Here is a 17,910-nt window from a genome sequence, read left to right as displayed (position 1 = left end):
GGCCTGCTGGAGGTCATTTTGCAGGGTTCTGGCAGTGCTCCTCCTATTCCTCCTTGCACAAAGGTGGAGGTAGCGGTCCTGCTGCTGGGTTGTTGCCCTCCTACGGCCCTCTCCACATCTATTGGTGTACTGGCCTGTCTCCTGGTAGTGCCTCCAGCCTCTGGACACTACACTGACAGACACAGCAAACCTTCTTGCCACAGCTCGCATTGATGTGCCATCCTGGATGAGCTGCACTACCTGAGCCACTTGTGTGGGTTGTAGAGTCCGTCTCATGCTGCCACGAGTGTGAAAGCACAGCCAACATTCAAAAGTGACCAAAACATCAGCCAGAAAGCATTGGTACTGAGATGTTGTCTGTGGTCCCCACCTGCAGAACCACTCCTTTATTGAGGGTGTCTTGATAATTGCCAATAATTTCCATCTGTTGTCTATTCCATTTGCACAACAGCATGTAAAATTAATTGTCAATCAGTATTGCTTCCTAAGTGGACAGTTTGATTTCACAGAACTTTGATTTACTTGGAGATAGATTCTGTTGTTTAAGCGTTCCCTTTATTTTTTTGAGCAGTGTATTATAGTATAATACACTTGAGGCCCAAATCATCAAATTTTTTAAGCCATATTTTGGTTGTAAAAAGCATTGAAAAGTCGTAAAGTTTTGGAGCAACGTGAAGCTGAGCTAAAATTTTGTGACTTTTGGAGTTCTCACACCATTTTTGTCTAGCTCTGACAAAGCAGGTGGAGGTTGGCAGAATGGAAGTGTAATGATTGCTGCTTGTCAAATTCATGATGAGCGGTGCGTTCTTTACACCACAAATCTTACTCTAGCCCCTGACTGGAGTAAGATTAGCAGCAATGCGCACACTACTTATGCCTCTTCATGAATCAGGAGCGAACGATTACAGCACATTCCCACATGAAGATCAGCATGGACAATGCTGGTCTTAATGAATCGGGCCTATGTGTTTCTTAACTGTAAACTGTTCCTACACTAATTATTTGTGGACTGGAAGCAGGGTAGTGCCAGCAAAGAAAAAGCCACAGCAATGCCTATGCAAATTTGTCAGACAGAGTTCTCCCAATCGATCGCTTCCATTGCCCTGCACAACTTTCTAATTCCGCCACCAAGAAATCACATTTGAGCAGCCTACCAGCAGCCATGTAAATGGAGCTAAATCAGCACTTGGGCCGATAGGAAAGATTACATTTTAGAGTAGTATTATACAGTATCCAACCACTACTACACCGTGTTCAAAATTATTATGAAAATTGGATTTAGGTGTCATAAAGATTTAATTGTTTTGTTTTTCAAATAAACTTGTGGATGGTATTGTGTCTCAGGGCTCAATGCATCACTGCAATCAATCTTAAACACGTGATAATTAGTTTTCCAGGTGATTTTAATTAAAGTAAAACTACTTAAAAATGATGTTCCACATTATTAAAAAGGCCACAGGTTTCAATTGATATGGGAACTAAAAAGGATCTCTCTGCTGCTGAAAAGCATTAAATAGTGCAATGCCTTGGACAAGGTATGAATACATTAGATATTTCACGAAAATTAAGAATGATCATCATACTGTGAGATTTGTGACTGAAACAGAGCACAGATAGAGTTCACGCAGATAAAGGCATAATGAGGAAGGTTTCTGCCAGACAAATTCATTGGATTAAGAGAGCAGCTGCCAAAATACCATTACAAAGCAGCAAACAGTTATTTGAAGCTGCTGGTGCCTCTGGAGTCCCTCGAACCTCAAGGTGTAGGATCCTTCAAAGGCCTGCTGTGGTGCATAAACCTACTATTCGGCCACCCATAAACAGCGTTCACAAGCAGAAACGGTTGCAGTGGGCCCAGACATACAGTGGTGTTCAAAAGTCCTGCATAGGCATAGGATAAATTGATTTTTCAAGTTTTAAACGTTTTCTGTCGAATATCTTCGATGCTAATATGACATATTGTATATGGTTTTGTTCAGAATACAATTTTGCATTCTCTCCCTGTAATATTTTTAGCTTTTGAAGCAGTTTTGCCTCAAATTATTGCAACAATATGGGAATTGAAAGCACAACTATATATTGTACAGCTTCAGATCCAAAATTAGCCAATCACAGATGAGGTTCTTGTGACCAATCATAACCTGGATATGGCAGCCAATCACATTGCATTACATTGCATCACATCTGCTGCTTTGTTTGTTTGTTTTATCTGTTGGTCTATCTAGTGAATCATACAGTAGAGTTTTATGATGGGAGCCTTCAGATTTTTGTCAGCGGAGGATCGTGTGCGAGTTGTGGTGCTACATGAAGAGGGTTATACTGGCCCCCAGATCGCAAGGAAGGTCGGCTGTAATCAGAGTATAGTCGTAAGAATTTTGCAGAAACATAAGCAGCTTGGAATTACCCAGGACAGGCCCAGATCTGGTTGGCCCAGAAAGTCAACTGAAAGGGAGGATAGAGTACTGATAAGAACATCCCTTGCCAATCGAAAGCTCACCTCTCCTCAGCTTCTGCGAGAATGGCAAGAAAAGTGCAATATTGAGGTAGCAAAATCAACTGTTAGGAAGAGATGTTTGGAAGCAGGATTGAAAGGGTGCAAGGCCCGAAAGAAGCCATTCATGACAGCCATACAAAGACAAAGGCGAAAACTGTGGGCATTGAAATATTTAAAATGGAGGAAGGAGGAGTGGGAAAAAGTGCTAATTAGTGATGAAAGCACTTTTTGCATTTTAGGAAATGATGGCAAGTCTTATGTGAGAAGGTTCCCACATGAAGAGTACAAGCCAGAGTGTTTGAGCTTCTCTGTGAAACATGTAATGAAAGTAATGGTCTGGGGCTGTATGGCAGCCAATGGTGTTGGAAGAACAAGGTGGCTACTATTGACTGGCCAGCTCAGTCCCCAGACCTCAATCCAATTGAAAATTTGTGGCACAAGGTATCATTAGAGATATCTAGAAAACAGCCAAGGACCAAGAGTGAGTTGATTGAGGCTCTGATACAGGCCTGGAACCACATCATCACTCGTGAACATCTGCAGAAGCTTGTTCACTCAATGCCACAGAGATGCAAGCTGGTGCTCAAGAGCAAAGGCTGGCCAATAAAGTATTAGAAGCTTAAGATGCACTCAAAAGGCCCTTTTCAGGACTCTGAATTAAATAAAAAATAATAAATCTTAAAAAGTAAAATTTAAGTCTGTGTGAACTTGCATTGGAAGTTAATGTACTTAGAAACCTGTTCATCATTCTACACACTGTACTGGTGTAGGTATGGTTATGCTGTAAAAAAAATTATCAAAAATGCGCATGCCATAAAATTAATACACTTGGGACATTCAAAAATGAGTATGGCAAACAATATGGGATTACAAAAACATATATGTTCCACCAGTTTCACTGTAGAGCTGCAGAAGTATGAAACATATAGTTTTCTTCACGCCTATGCAGGACTTTTGAACACCACTGTACATGAAAACTAATTTCCAAACAGTTTACTGATCAGTGTCGAGCAAACCTGGATGGTCCAGATGGATAGAGTAGTGGATGGTTGGTGGATGGCCACCATGTCCCAACAAGGCTGAGACGTCAGCAAGGAGGGGGAGGAGTCATGCTTTGGGCTGGAATCATGGGGAAACAGCTAGTAGGGCCCTTTAACCCCTTCATGACCCAACCTATTTTGACCTTAATCACCTGGCCATTTTTGCAATTCTGACCAGTGTCCCTTTATGAGGTAATAACTCAAGAACGCTTCAACGGATCCTAATAATTATGAGAATGTTTTTTCAGGACATATTGAGCTTCATGTTAGTGGTAAATTTAGGTCGGTAATTTTTGCGTTTATTTGTGAAAAAAACGGAAATTTGGCGAAAATTTTGAAAATTTTGCAATTTTCAAATTTTGAATTTTTATTCTGTGAAACCAGAGAGTTATGTGACACAAAATAGTTAATAAATAAAATTTCCCACATGTCTACTTTACATCAGCATAATTTTGGAAACAACATTTTTTTTTTGCTAGGAAGTTATAAGGGTTAAAATTTGACCAGCGATTTCTAATTTTTACAACAAAATTTACAAAACCATTTTTTTAGGGGCTACCTCACATTTGAAGTTAGTTTGTGGGGTCTATATAGCTGAAAATACTCAAAAGTGACACTATTCTAAAAACTGCACCCCTCAAGGAGCTCAAAACCACATTCAAGAAGTTATTAACCCTTCAGGTGTTTCACAGCAGCAGAAGCAACATGGAAGGAAAAAATGAACATTTAACTTTTTAGTCACAAAAATGAAGTTTTATCAACAATGTTTTCATTTTCCCAAGGGTAAAACGAGAAACTGGACCCCGAAAGTTGTTGTACAATTTGTCCTGAGTACGTCGATACCCCATATATGGGGGGAATCACTGTTTGGGTGCATGACAGGGCTCGGAAGGGAAGGAGTGCCATTTGACTTTTTGAATGAAAAATTGGCTCCAATCTTTAGCGGACACCATGTCGCGTTTGGGGAGCCCCTGTGTCTAAAGATTGGAGCTCCCCCACACGTGACCCCATTTTGGAAACTAGACCCCCCAAGGAACTCATCTAGATGTGTGGTGAGCACTTTGAACCCCCAAGTGCTTCACAGAAGTTTATAACGCAGAGCCATGAAAATAAAAAATCATTTTTCATTCCTCAAAAATTATTTTTTAGCCCACAATTTTTTATTTTCACAAGGGTAACAGGAGAAATTGGACCACAAAAGTTGTTGTCCAGTTTGTCCTGAGTACGCTGATACCCCATATGTGGGGTAAACCACTGTTTGGGCGCATGGCTGCGCTTGGAAGGGAAGTAGTGATATTTTGGAATGCAGACTTTGATGGAATGGTCTGAGGGCATCATGTTACGTTTGCAGAGCCCCTGATGTGCCTAAACAGTAGAAACCCCCCACAAGTGACCCCATTTTGGAAACTAGACCCCCCAAGGAACTTACCTAGATGTGTGGTGAGCACTTTAAACCCCCAAGTGCTTCACAGAAGTTTATAATGCAGAGCCGTAAAAATAAAAAAACCTTTTTTTTCCTCAAAAATGATTTTTAGCCCGCAATTTTTTTTTTTTACAAGGGTAACAGGAGAAACTGAACCCCAATAGGTGTTGTCCAGCTTGTCCTGAGTATGCTGATACCCCATAAGTGGGGGTAAACCACTGTTTGGGCACACGTCGGGGCTCAGAAAAGAAGTAGTGACGTTTTGAAATGCTGACTTTGATGGAATGGTCTGCAGGCATCACGTTGTGTTTGCAGAGTCCCTGATGTACTTAAACAGTAGAAACCCCCCACAAGTGACCCCATTTTGGAAACTAGACCCCCCAAGGAACTTATCTAGATGTGTGGTGAGCACTTTAAACCCCCTTCACAGAATTTTTTAACGCAGAGCCGTGAAAATAAAAAATCATTTTTTTCCCACAAAAATAATTTTTTAGCCCCCATTTTTTTTATTTTTCTAAGGGTAACAGGAGAAATTGGACCCCCAAAATTGTTGTACAATTTTTCCTGAGTATGCTTATGCCCCATATGTTTGGATAAATCACTGTTTGGGAGCACGTCGGGGCTCCATTTTACTTTTTAAATGAAAGATTGGCTGGAATCAATGGTGGCACCATGTCGTGATTGGAGACCCCCTGATGTGCCTAAACAGTGGAAACCCTTCAATTCTAACTCCAACACTAACCCCAACACACCCCTAACCCTAATTCCAACTCTAACCATAACCGTAATCACAACCCTAACCCCAACACACCCCTAACCACAACCCTAACCATAACCCTAACCACAACCCTAACCCCAACACACCCCTAACCCTAATCACAACCCTAACCACAACCCTAATCCCAACACACAACCAACCCTAATCCCAACCATTACCCTAACCACAAGCCTAGTCCTAACCTCAACACACCCCTAACCCTAATCTTAACCCTAATTCCAACCCTAATTCTAACCCTAACTCTAGTTCCAGCCCTAACCCTAAGGCTATGTACCCACGTTGCGGATTCGTGTGAGGATTTTTCCGCACCGTTTTTGAAAAATCCGCTGGTAAAACGCACTGCGTTTTGACTTGCGGATTTACCGCGGATTTCCAGTATTTTTTGTGTGGATTTCACCTGCGGATTCCTATTGAGGAACAGGTGTAAAACGCTGCGGATTCCACACAAAGAATTGACATGCTGCGGAAAATACAATGCAGCGTTTCCGCACGGTATTTTCCGCACCATGGGCACAGCGGATTTGGTTTTCCATAGGTTTACATGGTACTGTAAACGTGATGGAAAACTGCCACAAATCTGCAGCGGCCAATCCACACCGTGTGCACATAGCCTAATTCTAACCCTAACCCTAATTCTAACCCTAACCCTAATTGCAACCCTAACCCTAATTGCAACCCTATCCCAAATTCTAACCCTAACCCTAATTGCAACCCTAACCCTAATTCTAAGCCTAACCCTAATTGCAACCCTAGCCCTAACCCTAACCCTAGTTCTAACCCTAACCCTAGTGGAAAAATAAAAATAAATATATTTTCTTTATTTCATTATTTTCCCTACCTATGGGGGTGATAAGGGGGGGCTTTATTTACTATTTTTTTTATTTTGATCACTGTGATAGAACCTATCACAGCGATCAAAATGTACCTGGAACAAATCTGCCTGCCAGCAGATTTGGCGGGCGCACTGCGCATGCGCCCGCCATTTTGGAAGATGATCGCTGAAGACGGACGGACACCGGGAGGGACACCGGGACTCGGTAAGAATGGGGGGTGGGATCAGACAGCGGGGGGGCGGAGGGGAGGCCGGGGGCAGGCAGAGGGGAGAGGAGGGCAACGGAGCACAGAACAGAGGGGAGGAAAGACTGACAGCGGCGGCAAATCACCGCTGTCAGTCGGTGGAGGGGGCAGATCGTGGTCTCCAGCCATGGCCGATGATATTGCAGCATCGGCCATGGCAGGATTGTAGTATTTCACAAAGTTTCACTGGTGAAATATTACAAATTGTCCTGATTGGCTGTTTCACTTTCAACAGCCAGAGTGGTCGTAGCCCTGGCCTGAAGTACCACTCCCCCTGTCCCTCTCACCCGATCTGCAGGAACGCGATCCTGCCATGACGCCACATAGGCGTCACAGGTCGGATTGGCACCGACTTTCATGATGCCTACGTGGCGTCACAGGTCAGGAAGGGGTTAAGGTTCCTGAGGGTGTGAAAATGACCTCTGCAAAGTATATAGAGTTTCTGACTGACAACTTTCTTCCATGGTATAAAAAGCAGAAACGTGCCTTCAGGAACAAAATCATCCTCATGCATGACAATGCACCATCTCATGCTGCAAAAAATACCTCTGAGTCATTGGCTGCTATAGGCATAAAAGGAGATAAACTCATGGTGTGGCCACCATCTTCCCATGACCTCAACCCTATAGAGAACCTTTGGAGTTTCATCAAGCAAATGTTCTATGAGGGTGAGAGGCAGTTCACATCAAAACAGCAGCTCTGGGAGACTATTCTGACTTCATGCAAAGAAATACAAGTAGAAACTCTCCAAAAGCTCACGTTCAATGGATGCAAGAATTGTGAAGGTGATATCAAAGAAGGGTTCCTATGTTAACATGTAACTTGGCCTGTTAGGATGTTTTGGAGTTAAATAGCTTTTTTGTTCAGTGAATGTGACCTCCTAATGTTGCAAATTCCACAAATGAGCATTTTCAGTTCTTTAAAACATATCAAATGTTTAGAAATTCTACTGTGCCTAATAATTTGGAACAGTGCATTTTGAGTTTTTATTCATTTTGGAGATTATACTGTTATCATTGGGAGGTTTCTTCAATAAAATTTGATGTATACTCTAATGGGTGATGACTTTTATTAGACTGTCACTTGCACCGACCATTTAGGAAAATTCGAGAAAAATGTCATTTGCATAATAATTTGGAACATGGTATATGTGACCATGGACATAAAGAAATTGTATACATCATAAAATATATTGATTTCAATAGTGAGATACACTATCCAGGCAAAGGTAAAATAATGCTACCAATAGGGCTCGTTCACACGACTATATTTTTGAAAAAAACAAACAGCACTAGGAAGAATGTTATTCAATGGGGAATTGCAGAGGAGCGATTTTTTTCACTGACCGAATCTGTGTGTTAACAAATTGCAGCCTGCACTTCTTTCTTCCGTGAATAGATTGAGACTCACCTATTCAAGTCTACGGGTATATGGAAAAAAATTGGATGCCACAGAGAGACACAGGATAGCATCTAATTTTTACAGGGTTCATTGCAATTCTGTAATTGGTCTTGAAAATGATTAATAGCTGCTGCTGTAAAAAAAAAAAAAAAAGGATTGCATGCAGCCTACACTTGGATGACATGTGAGAAAAAAAAAATCAACCCGCTTTTCTAGATGAAACTCGGAATGATTTTTTATACACCCTTACAATTTACCCTTACAGCAAGTCAGTTCATGACATTTCTTCCCATCTTAATATTTCACACTCAACTGTGAGTGGTGTTATTAAAAAGTGGAAGCATTTAGGAACCACAGCAACTTAGAAGAAGAAGACCAGGTCAGCTAAGTGCTGAGGAGCACAATTCCTAAAGTTCTCCAATACTCTGATGAGCTCAAAACAGCCTCTGTCACTAATATTAGTAGAAAAACTGTGAGCCGGTTGTCATGACATGGATTTCCATGGACGAGCAGCTGGATGCAAGCCTACATCACCAAACACAATACAAAGTGTCGGATGGAGTGGTGTAAAACTAATTTGTCATTGGACTTCTGAGCAGTGTCAAAATGTTCTGCGGAGTGACGAATGAAGTCAGCTACTGGAGTGAGATTTGTTACATAGGAAAGGCTACAGATCGTCACAAATTAGACAGGCTGTGTAGTCACACCCCCATCCCTCCCCAGCTCCATCCATTAGGGCAGAGCTGGGAGAAACTGGTGTGAAGATGCCAAAAGCAGCAAAATTTAGGCATTATTTTTGGTGGTTTTTTAGCATTTTTCCAGGCAGGTTCCAAGTGGAATCCAATTGAAATAACCCAATATAAACGGTATTTAAAATCATTATTTAAATTACCTTCTAAGCAGACTAAATCTAAACCCAAAAAGAAAACTGTTTCTGGTCAGCCATCTACAGTACATTATATTAACACTTTAAGACCTTTAAAAAGTATTCGGTTGCTTACGGTGGAGGAAACGGATAAGAGTGTTTCTCATCGACTAACTAAAGGAACATTCTAAACTTAATAGATGCTGAATATCTAAACATTCAACCCATGTTGTCAGCAAAATAAATTTTGCAAAATATCCATCTGACTTACCGGAAATGAAAGAATTCAGATCAGATTGAAGAGATTTGAACTGATTAGTGTAGTAGTCTCGCTGTTCTTGTGTTATCCTCCAGGGGTCCTCGGAGTAACTCTCTGAACAGTCCTGTGATTCTCTTTCAAGTGAAAGCGACTGCTGTGAACAGATATATATTTTTTTAGAGATACTGCAGCATGAAACCTGTACAAATAAAATCACCAGGGAACCACAAAAATCAGCTAAATCACAAATGTAAAATTATATAAATCATATACCTAAGATTTAGCTACATTAGCCCTTATAAAGCCCTTACAATTCTTCCATTCCCCGAGACCCACAAACAGACCTGGTGGTGGAGTCGGCATACTCCTGTCCCCACAATGCACTTTCCAAGTCATCCCCCCAGTTCCATCACTCTCATTCCCTTCTTTTGAGGTCCACACCATCAGGTTCTTTCATCCCCTCTCCCTCAGTGTAGCGGTCATATACCGGCCCCCAGGCTCACCCACCCACTTCCTGGACCATTTCTCAGCCTAGTTGCGCACTTTATATCATCAGAACTCTCAACCTTTATCCTGGGAGACATCAACATCCCCATTAACAGCCCCACTTCCACATCTGCATCCCATCTTCTATAACTAACCACTTCTCTCGGTCTCTCACAGCTCTCAATCTCTGAGACACACAAGGGCGGTAACACCCTTGACCTTGACTTTGTTCAGCTCTGTTCAATCTCCTACCTAAAAAACTCACCGCATTTCCCTCTCTGACCAAAACATTCTCTCCTTCACTCTCACAAATCCGCGCCCACCCCAGCACACTCATACCTACCATACATTCAGAATTCTACAAGCCATTAACTCTCATACACTTTCAGATTCCCTACACTCATCACTGTCCCCAATCTCCTCTTTTTCCTGTCCTGATCAGGCTGTATATCACTACAATGACACTCTCAGCAGCACCCTGGATCAACTAGCCCCCCTCACCCTCAGAACCTCCAAACACAGAGTAAAACAGCCCTGGACCACATCGCTAACTCGATTTCTCCAGCGATGCTCTAGGAGTGCTGAACGCTTATGGAGGAAAACTCACACACCAGAAGACTTCATCAACTTCAAATTTATGCTAAAAACCTAAACTATACCCTTCACCTCGCCAAACTGACTGTCACGGGGAGACTAGGTGAGCGAGAGCTAATAACCCGGGCCCCTGCAATTTCCCTCAGACTAGGGAAATCCTGACTGACCCTCTACCTGGAGTTTACACTGATGGTGTGCATGTCCAGGCCTGGAACCTCACCGTATCTCCTGTTTCAACCCTAGGCTAAAACCTCCGCCCACCACCCAGTGAAGAGGTAATACACCAATACCCACTGTTAGCACAGACAAGGATAAAGGAAAATATACACCACGCCGCAGTCACTCAGGAATACACTATAAAAGTGCAGGGCAAAATAAATACAAATATAGGAAGGAGTAAATAAGACAAAGGAAAATACACCATCAGCAACGAATCTCCAACAACCAGCTCTCCACTCCAGACCGAGATAATAACGCACAAGACAGAAGCTATAATCGGCGACGCCCAATGATCAGGAGAACTATTTAAAGGCAATGGGCATGGCCCAGCTTCCAATCCGAGGATCAGGTAAATTAACCCCGGAACAGCTAGATAAAATCTAGCCGACGCCAATGAGCACATGGTGGTCAAAAGCGGAATTACCGCTGTCTGTCGAACGACCTGGTCTGAACAGCGTCCGACATGACACTGACCTACTACATCAACCTGCTCTCCTCACTAATCAACAACACCAAGAAACTTTTTGACACCTTTCACTCCCTCCTCAGGCCAAAAGCACAAGCCCCTATCACAGACATTTGTGCTGATGACCTGGCCTTCCACTTCATAGAGAAAATAGATAACATCCGTCAGGAAATCTGCTCCCAGCCACCAAGTGCTGTGACTCCCATCTCTCCATGAATTTCCACTGGCTCATTCTTCACATTTGATCCCATCACAGAAGAAGAAGTCTCTAGGCATTCTCTTCTTCTCGTCCGACTATATGCACTACTGACCCCATTCCCTTTCATCTCCTCCAGTCTCTCTCCCCAGTCATCACAACCCACCTAACTACAATCTTTAATCTCTCCCTCTCCTCAGGTATTTTCCTATCCTCCTTCAAACACTCTATCATTACTCCATTATTAAAGAAACCTGCTCTCGACCCATCCTGCGCAAATAACTACAGACCAGTCTCCAATCTCCCCTTCATCTCTAAACTCTTGGAGCACATGGTCTACTCCTGCTTTACCCGTTACCTTTCCACTCACTCCCACCTAGACTCTTCACTGTCCGGTTTCCGCCCCCTACTTTCGACAGAAACTGCACTCATCAAAGTGACCAATGACCTTCCGACAGCAAAATATAACAGTGACTATTCTCTGCTCATTCTTCTCGACCTGCAGCTTTCGACACTGTTGACCACCGTCTCCTGCTCTCTAGGCTCCAGTCATTAGACATTAAGGACACTGCCCTCTGCTGGTTCTCTTCCTACCTTTCTGACCGCTCCAATGCAATGCTCTATTAATTGGCCTCCCCGTTACTCGACCTTCTCCTCTCCAGTCCATCCTTAATGCAGCAGCCAGGGTTGTCCATATAGCTAATCGGTATTCAGACGTGTCCGCTCTTCACCAGTTGTTACACTGGCTGCCCATTCATTATAGAATCCAATTCAAAGTACTTGTTCTCACCCACAAAGCTCTCCACAGTGCGGCACCTCCTTACATCTCCCTCATTTCTGTCTATTGGCCTAACCAACCACTGCGCTCTGCAAACGACTTTTGACTAACCTCTGTACTAATCCGTACCTGTCACTCCCGACTATAAGACTTCTCCTGTGCTGTGCCAATCCTCTGGCATGCTCTACCACAAGATATTAGGACCATCCACAATTTGCATAGTTTTAGGCGCTCCCTCAAAACACATTTGTTCAGAGTGGCCTATCACGTTCCCTAATCAAAGTCATTTTATGTTTAAGTGTTTGTGTGTAGCCCATTCACTACTTCCATCTATCCCCCATCCCCTGAAGATGGCGGGACCATCATTGTAAATACACACCTCTACCTTGTATCTCCCCCACCTCATTGTAGATTTGTAAGCTCTCACGAGCAGAGTCGTCTTATTTTGCTTTTATTATTGTATTGTTAACGTTGTTACTTATGACTGCTGTGTTTGAAACTGTTAAACTGTAAAGTGCTGCGGAATATGTTGGTGCTATATAAATAAAGATTATTATTATTATTATTATTATTATTAAAAAGTCTTTAATTACAGAATTTGCTACATCCAATCAAGCATAGCTTACAGAACATGCTGAATGCAAACATGGAATACATAGCGATCAAGCTTTTTCGCAGGGCTATACATACTAAAAGGAATCTGTCATGTTCAGAAAGCTATTCATCTGCAGATAATCACAACAGGAGGAAAAAAAGAGGAAAAAACCTCCACTATTCTAGAAAAAACACCACAGAAAAACAGGCAAAGGTGCTTACCTGTCTAGGCCTCAAATCAAATGCACTCTCATGGTGCAGTGGGCCCCAAGTAAAGATGGCGACTACACAGGTGTGGTAATACCAAATGAGACAGCCAGCCTACAATCAGGGACTGGCCGCTGGGCACACCAGTGCAAACAATAATCTGCAGCAATGTTCACACAGAGTACGCACAGCAACCGGATCCTAGCCTATTAGTAACGCCATGTGGCGGGCTGACCAGTGCTAACTGTAATGCATCCCGTGTGAACAGAGGCCACAACTTACAAAGCCATCAGGGCCCAACTGCACCTCAAAAAGTAAAAGTAAAAAAAGTGCACAAGAACATATCGAAAAATGTAAGGTATTAGTTAATATTATGGCCACAATACATAAGCTGGCAACCCACGTCACGGGTCCTCACGCTTGCCAGTCCTAGTCTAACAGCAAAAACCACAACAGGAGGAAAAAAAGAGGAAAAAACCTCCACTATTCTAGAAAAAACACCACAGAAAAACAGGCAAAGGTGCTTACCTGTCTAGGCCTCAAATCAAATGCACTCTCATGGTGCAGTGGGCCCCAAGTAAAGATGGCGACTACACAGGTGTGGTAATACCAAATGAGACAGCCAGCCTACAATCAGGGACTGGCCGCTGGGCACACCAGTGCAAACAATAATCTGCAGCAATGTTCACACAGAGTACGCACAGCAACCGGATCCTAGCCTATTAGTAACGCCATGTGGCGGGCTGACCAGTGCTAACTGTAATGCATCCCGTGTGAACAGAGGCCACAACTTACAAAGCCATCAGGGCCCAACTGCACCTCAAAAAGTAAAAGTAAAAAAAGTGCACAAGAACATATCGAAAAATGTAAGGTATTAGTTAATATTATGGCCACAATACATAAGCTGGCAACCCACGTCACGGGTCCTCACGCTTGCCAGTCCTAGTCTAACAGCAAAAACCACAACAGGAGGAAAAAAAGAGGAAAAAACCTCCACTATTCTAGAAAAAACACCACAGAAAAACAGGCAAAGGTGCTTACCTGTCTAGGCCTCAAATCAAATGCACTCTCATGGTGCAGTGGGCCCCAAGTAAAGATGGCGACTACACAGGTGTGGTAATACCAAATGAGACAGCCAGCCTACAATCAGGGACTGGCCGCTGGGCACACCAGTGCAAATAATAATCTGCAGCAATGTTCACACAGAGTACGCACAGCAACCGGATCCTAGCCTATTAGTAACGCCATGTGGCGGGCTGACCAGTGCTAACTGTAATGCATCCCGTGTGAACAGAGGCCACAACTTACAAAGCCATCAGGGCCCAACTGCACCTCAAAAAGTAAAAGTAAAAAAAGTGCACAAGAACATATCGAAAAATGTAAGGTATTAGTTAATATTATGGCCACAATACATAAGCTGGCAACCCACGTCACGGGTCCTCACGCTTGCCAGTCCTAGTCTAACAGCAAAAACCACAACAGGAGGAAAAAAAGAGGAAAAAACCTCCACTATTCTAGAAAAAACACCACAGAAAAACAGGCAAAGGTGCTTACCTGTCTAGGCCTCAAATCAAATGCACTCTCATGGTGCAGTGGGCCCCAAGTAAAGATGGCGACTACACAGGTGTGGTAATACCAAATGAGACAGCCAGCCTACAATCAGGGACTGGCCGCTGGGCACACCAGTGCAAATAATAATCTGCAGCAATGTTCACACAGAGTACGCACAGCAACCGGATCCTAGCCTATTAGTAACGCCATGTGGCGGGCTGACCAGTGCTAACTGTAATGCATCCCGTGTGAACAGAGGCCACAACTTACAAAGCCATCAGGGCCCAACTGCACCTCAAAAAGTAAAAGTAAAAAAAGTGCACAAGAACATATCGAAAAATGTTAGGTATTAGTTAATATTATGGCCACAATACATAAGGTGGCAACCCACGTCACGGGTCCTCACGCTTGCCAGTCCTAGTCTAACAGCAAAAACCACAACAGGAGGAAAAAAAGAGGAAAAAACCTCCACTATTCTAGAAAAAACACCACAGAAAAACAGGCAAAGGTGCTTACCTGTCTAGGCCTCAAATCAAATGCACTCTCATGGTGCAGTGGGCCCCAAGTAAAGATGGCGACTACACAGGTGTGGTAATACCAAATGAGACAGCCAGCCTACAATCAGGGACTGGCCGCTGGGCACACCAGTGCAAACAATAATCTGCAGCAATGTTCACACAGAGTACGCACAGCAACCGGATCCTAGCCTATTAGTAACGCCATGTGGCGGGCTGACCAGTGCTAACTGTAATGCATCCCGTGTGAACAGAGGCCACAACTTACAAAGCTAAGGCTAGGATCCGGTTGCTGTGCGTACTCTGTGTGAACATTGCTGCAGATTATTGTTTGCACTGGTGTGCCCAGCGGCCAGTCCCTGATTGTAGGCTGGCTGTCTCATTTGGTATTACCACACCTGTGTAGTCGCCATCTTTACTTGGGGCCCACTGCACCATGAGAGTGCATTTGATTTGAGGCCTAGACAGGTGAGCACCTTTGCCTGTTTTTCTGTGGTGTTTTTTCTAGAATAGTGGAGGTTTTTTCCTCTTTTTTTCCTCCTGTTGTGGTTTTTGCTGTTAGACTAGGACTGGCAAGCGTGAGGACCCGTGACGTGGGCTGCCAGCTTATGTATTGTGGCCATAATATTAACTAATATCTTACATTTTTCGATATGTTCTTGTGCACTTTTTTACTTTAGACTTTTTGAGGTGCAGTTGGGCCCTGATGGCTTTGTAAGTTGTGGCCTCTGTTCACACGGGATGCATTACAGTTAGCACTGGTCAGCCCGCCACATGGCGTTACTAATAGGCTAGGATCCGGTTTCTGTGCGTACTCTGTGTGAACATTGCTGCAGATTATTGTTTGCACTGGTGTGCCCAGCGGCCAGTCCCTGATTGTAGGCTGGCTGTCTCATTTGGTATTACCACACCTGTGTAGTCGCCATCTTTACTTGGGGCCCACTGCACCATGAAAGTGCATTTGATTTGAGGCCTAGACAGGTAAGCACCTTTGCCTGTTTTTCTGTGGTGTTTTTTCTAGAATAGTGGAGGTTTTTTCCTCTTTTTTTCCTCCTGTTGTGGTTTTTGCTGTTAGACTAGGACTGGCAAGCGTGAGGACCCGTGACGTGGGTTGCCAGCTTATGTATTGTGGCCATAATATTAACTAATACCTTACATTTTTCGATATGTTCTTGTGCACTTTTTTTACTTTTACTTTTTGAGGTGCAGTTGGGCCCTGATGGCTTTGTAAGTTGTGGCCTCTGTTCACACGGGATGCATTACAGTTAGCACTGGTCAGCCCGCCACATGGCGTTACTAATAGGCTAGGATCCGGTTGCTGTGCGTACTCTGTGTGAACATTGCTGCAGATTATTGTTTGCACTGGTGTGCCCAGCGGCCAGTCCCTGATTGTAGGCTGGCTGTCTCATTTGGTATTACCACACCTGTGTAGTCGCCATCTTTACTTGGGGCCCACTGCACCATGAGAGTGCATTTGATTTGAGGCCTAGACAGGTAAGCACCTTTGCCTGTTTTTCTGTGGTGTTTTTTCTAGAATAGTGGAGGTTTTTTCCTCTTTTTTTCCTCCTGTTGTGGTTTTTGCTGTTAGACTAGGACTGGCAAGCGTGAGGACCCGTGACGTGGGTTGCCAGCTTATGTATTGTGGCCATAATATTAACTAATACCTTACATTTTTCGATATGTTCTTGTGCACTTTTTTTACTTTTACTTTTTGAGGTGCAGTTGGGCCCTGATGGCTTTGTAAGTTGTGGCCTCTGTTCACACGGGATGCATTACAGTTAGCACTGGTCAGCCCGCCACATGGCGTTACTAATAGGCTAGGATCCGGTTGCTGTGCGTACTCTGTGTGATCATTGCTGCAGATTATTGTTTGCACTGGTGTGCCCAGCGGCCAGTCCCTGATTGTAGGCTGGCTGTCTCATTTGGTATTACCACACCTGTGTAGTCGCCATCTTTACTTGGGGCCCACTGCACCATGAGAGTGCATTTGATTTGAGGCCTAGACAGGTAAGCACCTTTGCCTGTTCATCTGCAGATAATGTTGTGCTCAAACGTTTACATACCCCGGCAGAATTTTGGCTTTCTTGGCCTTTTTTCAGAGAATATGAATGATAACACCAAAACTTTTTCTTCACTAATGGATAGTGGTTGGGTGAAGCCATTTATTGTCAAACAACTGTGTTTTCTCTTTTTAAATTATAAGGACAACAAAAAACATCCAAATGACCCTTATCAAAAGTTCACATACCCTGGTGATTTTGGCCTGATAGCATGCACAGAAGTTGACACAAATGGGTTTGAATGGCTACTAAAGGTAACATCCTCACCTGTGACCTGTTTGTTGTAATCTATGTGTGTGCATAAAAGCTGAGTGAGTTTCTGGGATCCAGACGGACTCTTGCATCTTTCATCCAGCCACTGACGTTTCTGGATAGTGAGTCATGGGGAAAGCAAAAGAACTGTCAATGTATCTACGGGAAAAAAATAGGTTGAACTGTATAAAACAGGAAAGGGATACAAAAATATATCCAAGGAATTGATAATGCTAGTCAGCAGAATTCAAACTGCGATTAACAAATGGAAAATCAGGGGCTCTGTAAAAACAAAACCACAGTCAGGCAGATCAACAAAAATGTCGCCCACAACTGCCAGGAAAATTGTTTGGGATGCATAGAAAAAGCCACAAATAACATCAGCTGAAATACAGGACTCTCTGAAAACTAGCAGTGTGGCTGTTTCAAGATGCACAATGAGAAGGCACTTAAAGAAAAATGGGCTGCATGGTTGAGTCGCCAGAAGAGAGCCATTACTGTGCAAATGCCACAAAGTATCTCGCCTACAATACGCAAAACACCACAGAGACAAGCCTCAAAACTTCTGGAACAAGGTAATTTGGGAGACCAATTGAACTTTTTGGCCACAACCATAAACATTACATTTGGAGAGAGGTCATCAAGGCCTATGATG

General features: G+C 43.4%; 1 protein-coding gene across 5 annotated transcripts in view; it reads right to left on the bottom strand.

The window, feature by feature from the left end:
- REPS2 (RALBP1 associated Eps domain containing 2) overlaps positions 1-17,910 on the bottom strand; it is a 303,614-nt gene that overhangs the window by 86,560 nt on the left and 199,144 nt on the right. For 4 of the 5 annotated variants that reach the window (XM_077296311.1, XM_077296312.1, XM_077296308.1 and 1 more), the window contains exon 6: positions 9,350-9,491. In XM_077296311.1, the coding sequence (XP_077152426.1) occupies positions 9,350-9,491 (142 nt within the window). The remainder of the gene's footprint in view (positions 1-9,349; positions 9,492-17,910) is intronic. The other variant, XM_077296310.1, reaches the window with a different exon arrangement.

Source organism: Ranitomeya variabilis, chromosome 3, assembly GCF_051348905.1.
Source record: "Ranitomeya variabilis isolate aRanVar5 chromosome 3, aRanVar5.hap1, whole genome shotgun sequence".
Classification (NCBI taxonomy): Eukaryota; Metazoa; Chordata; class Amphibia; order Anura; family Dendrobatidae; genus Ranitomeya; species Ranitomeya variabilis.
This window is presented reverse-complemented; position numbering and strand designations above follow the sequence as displayed.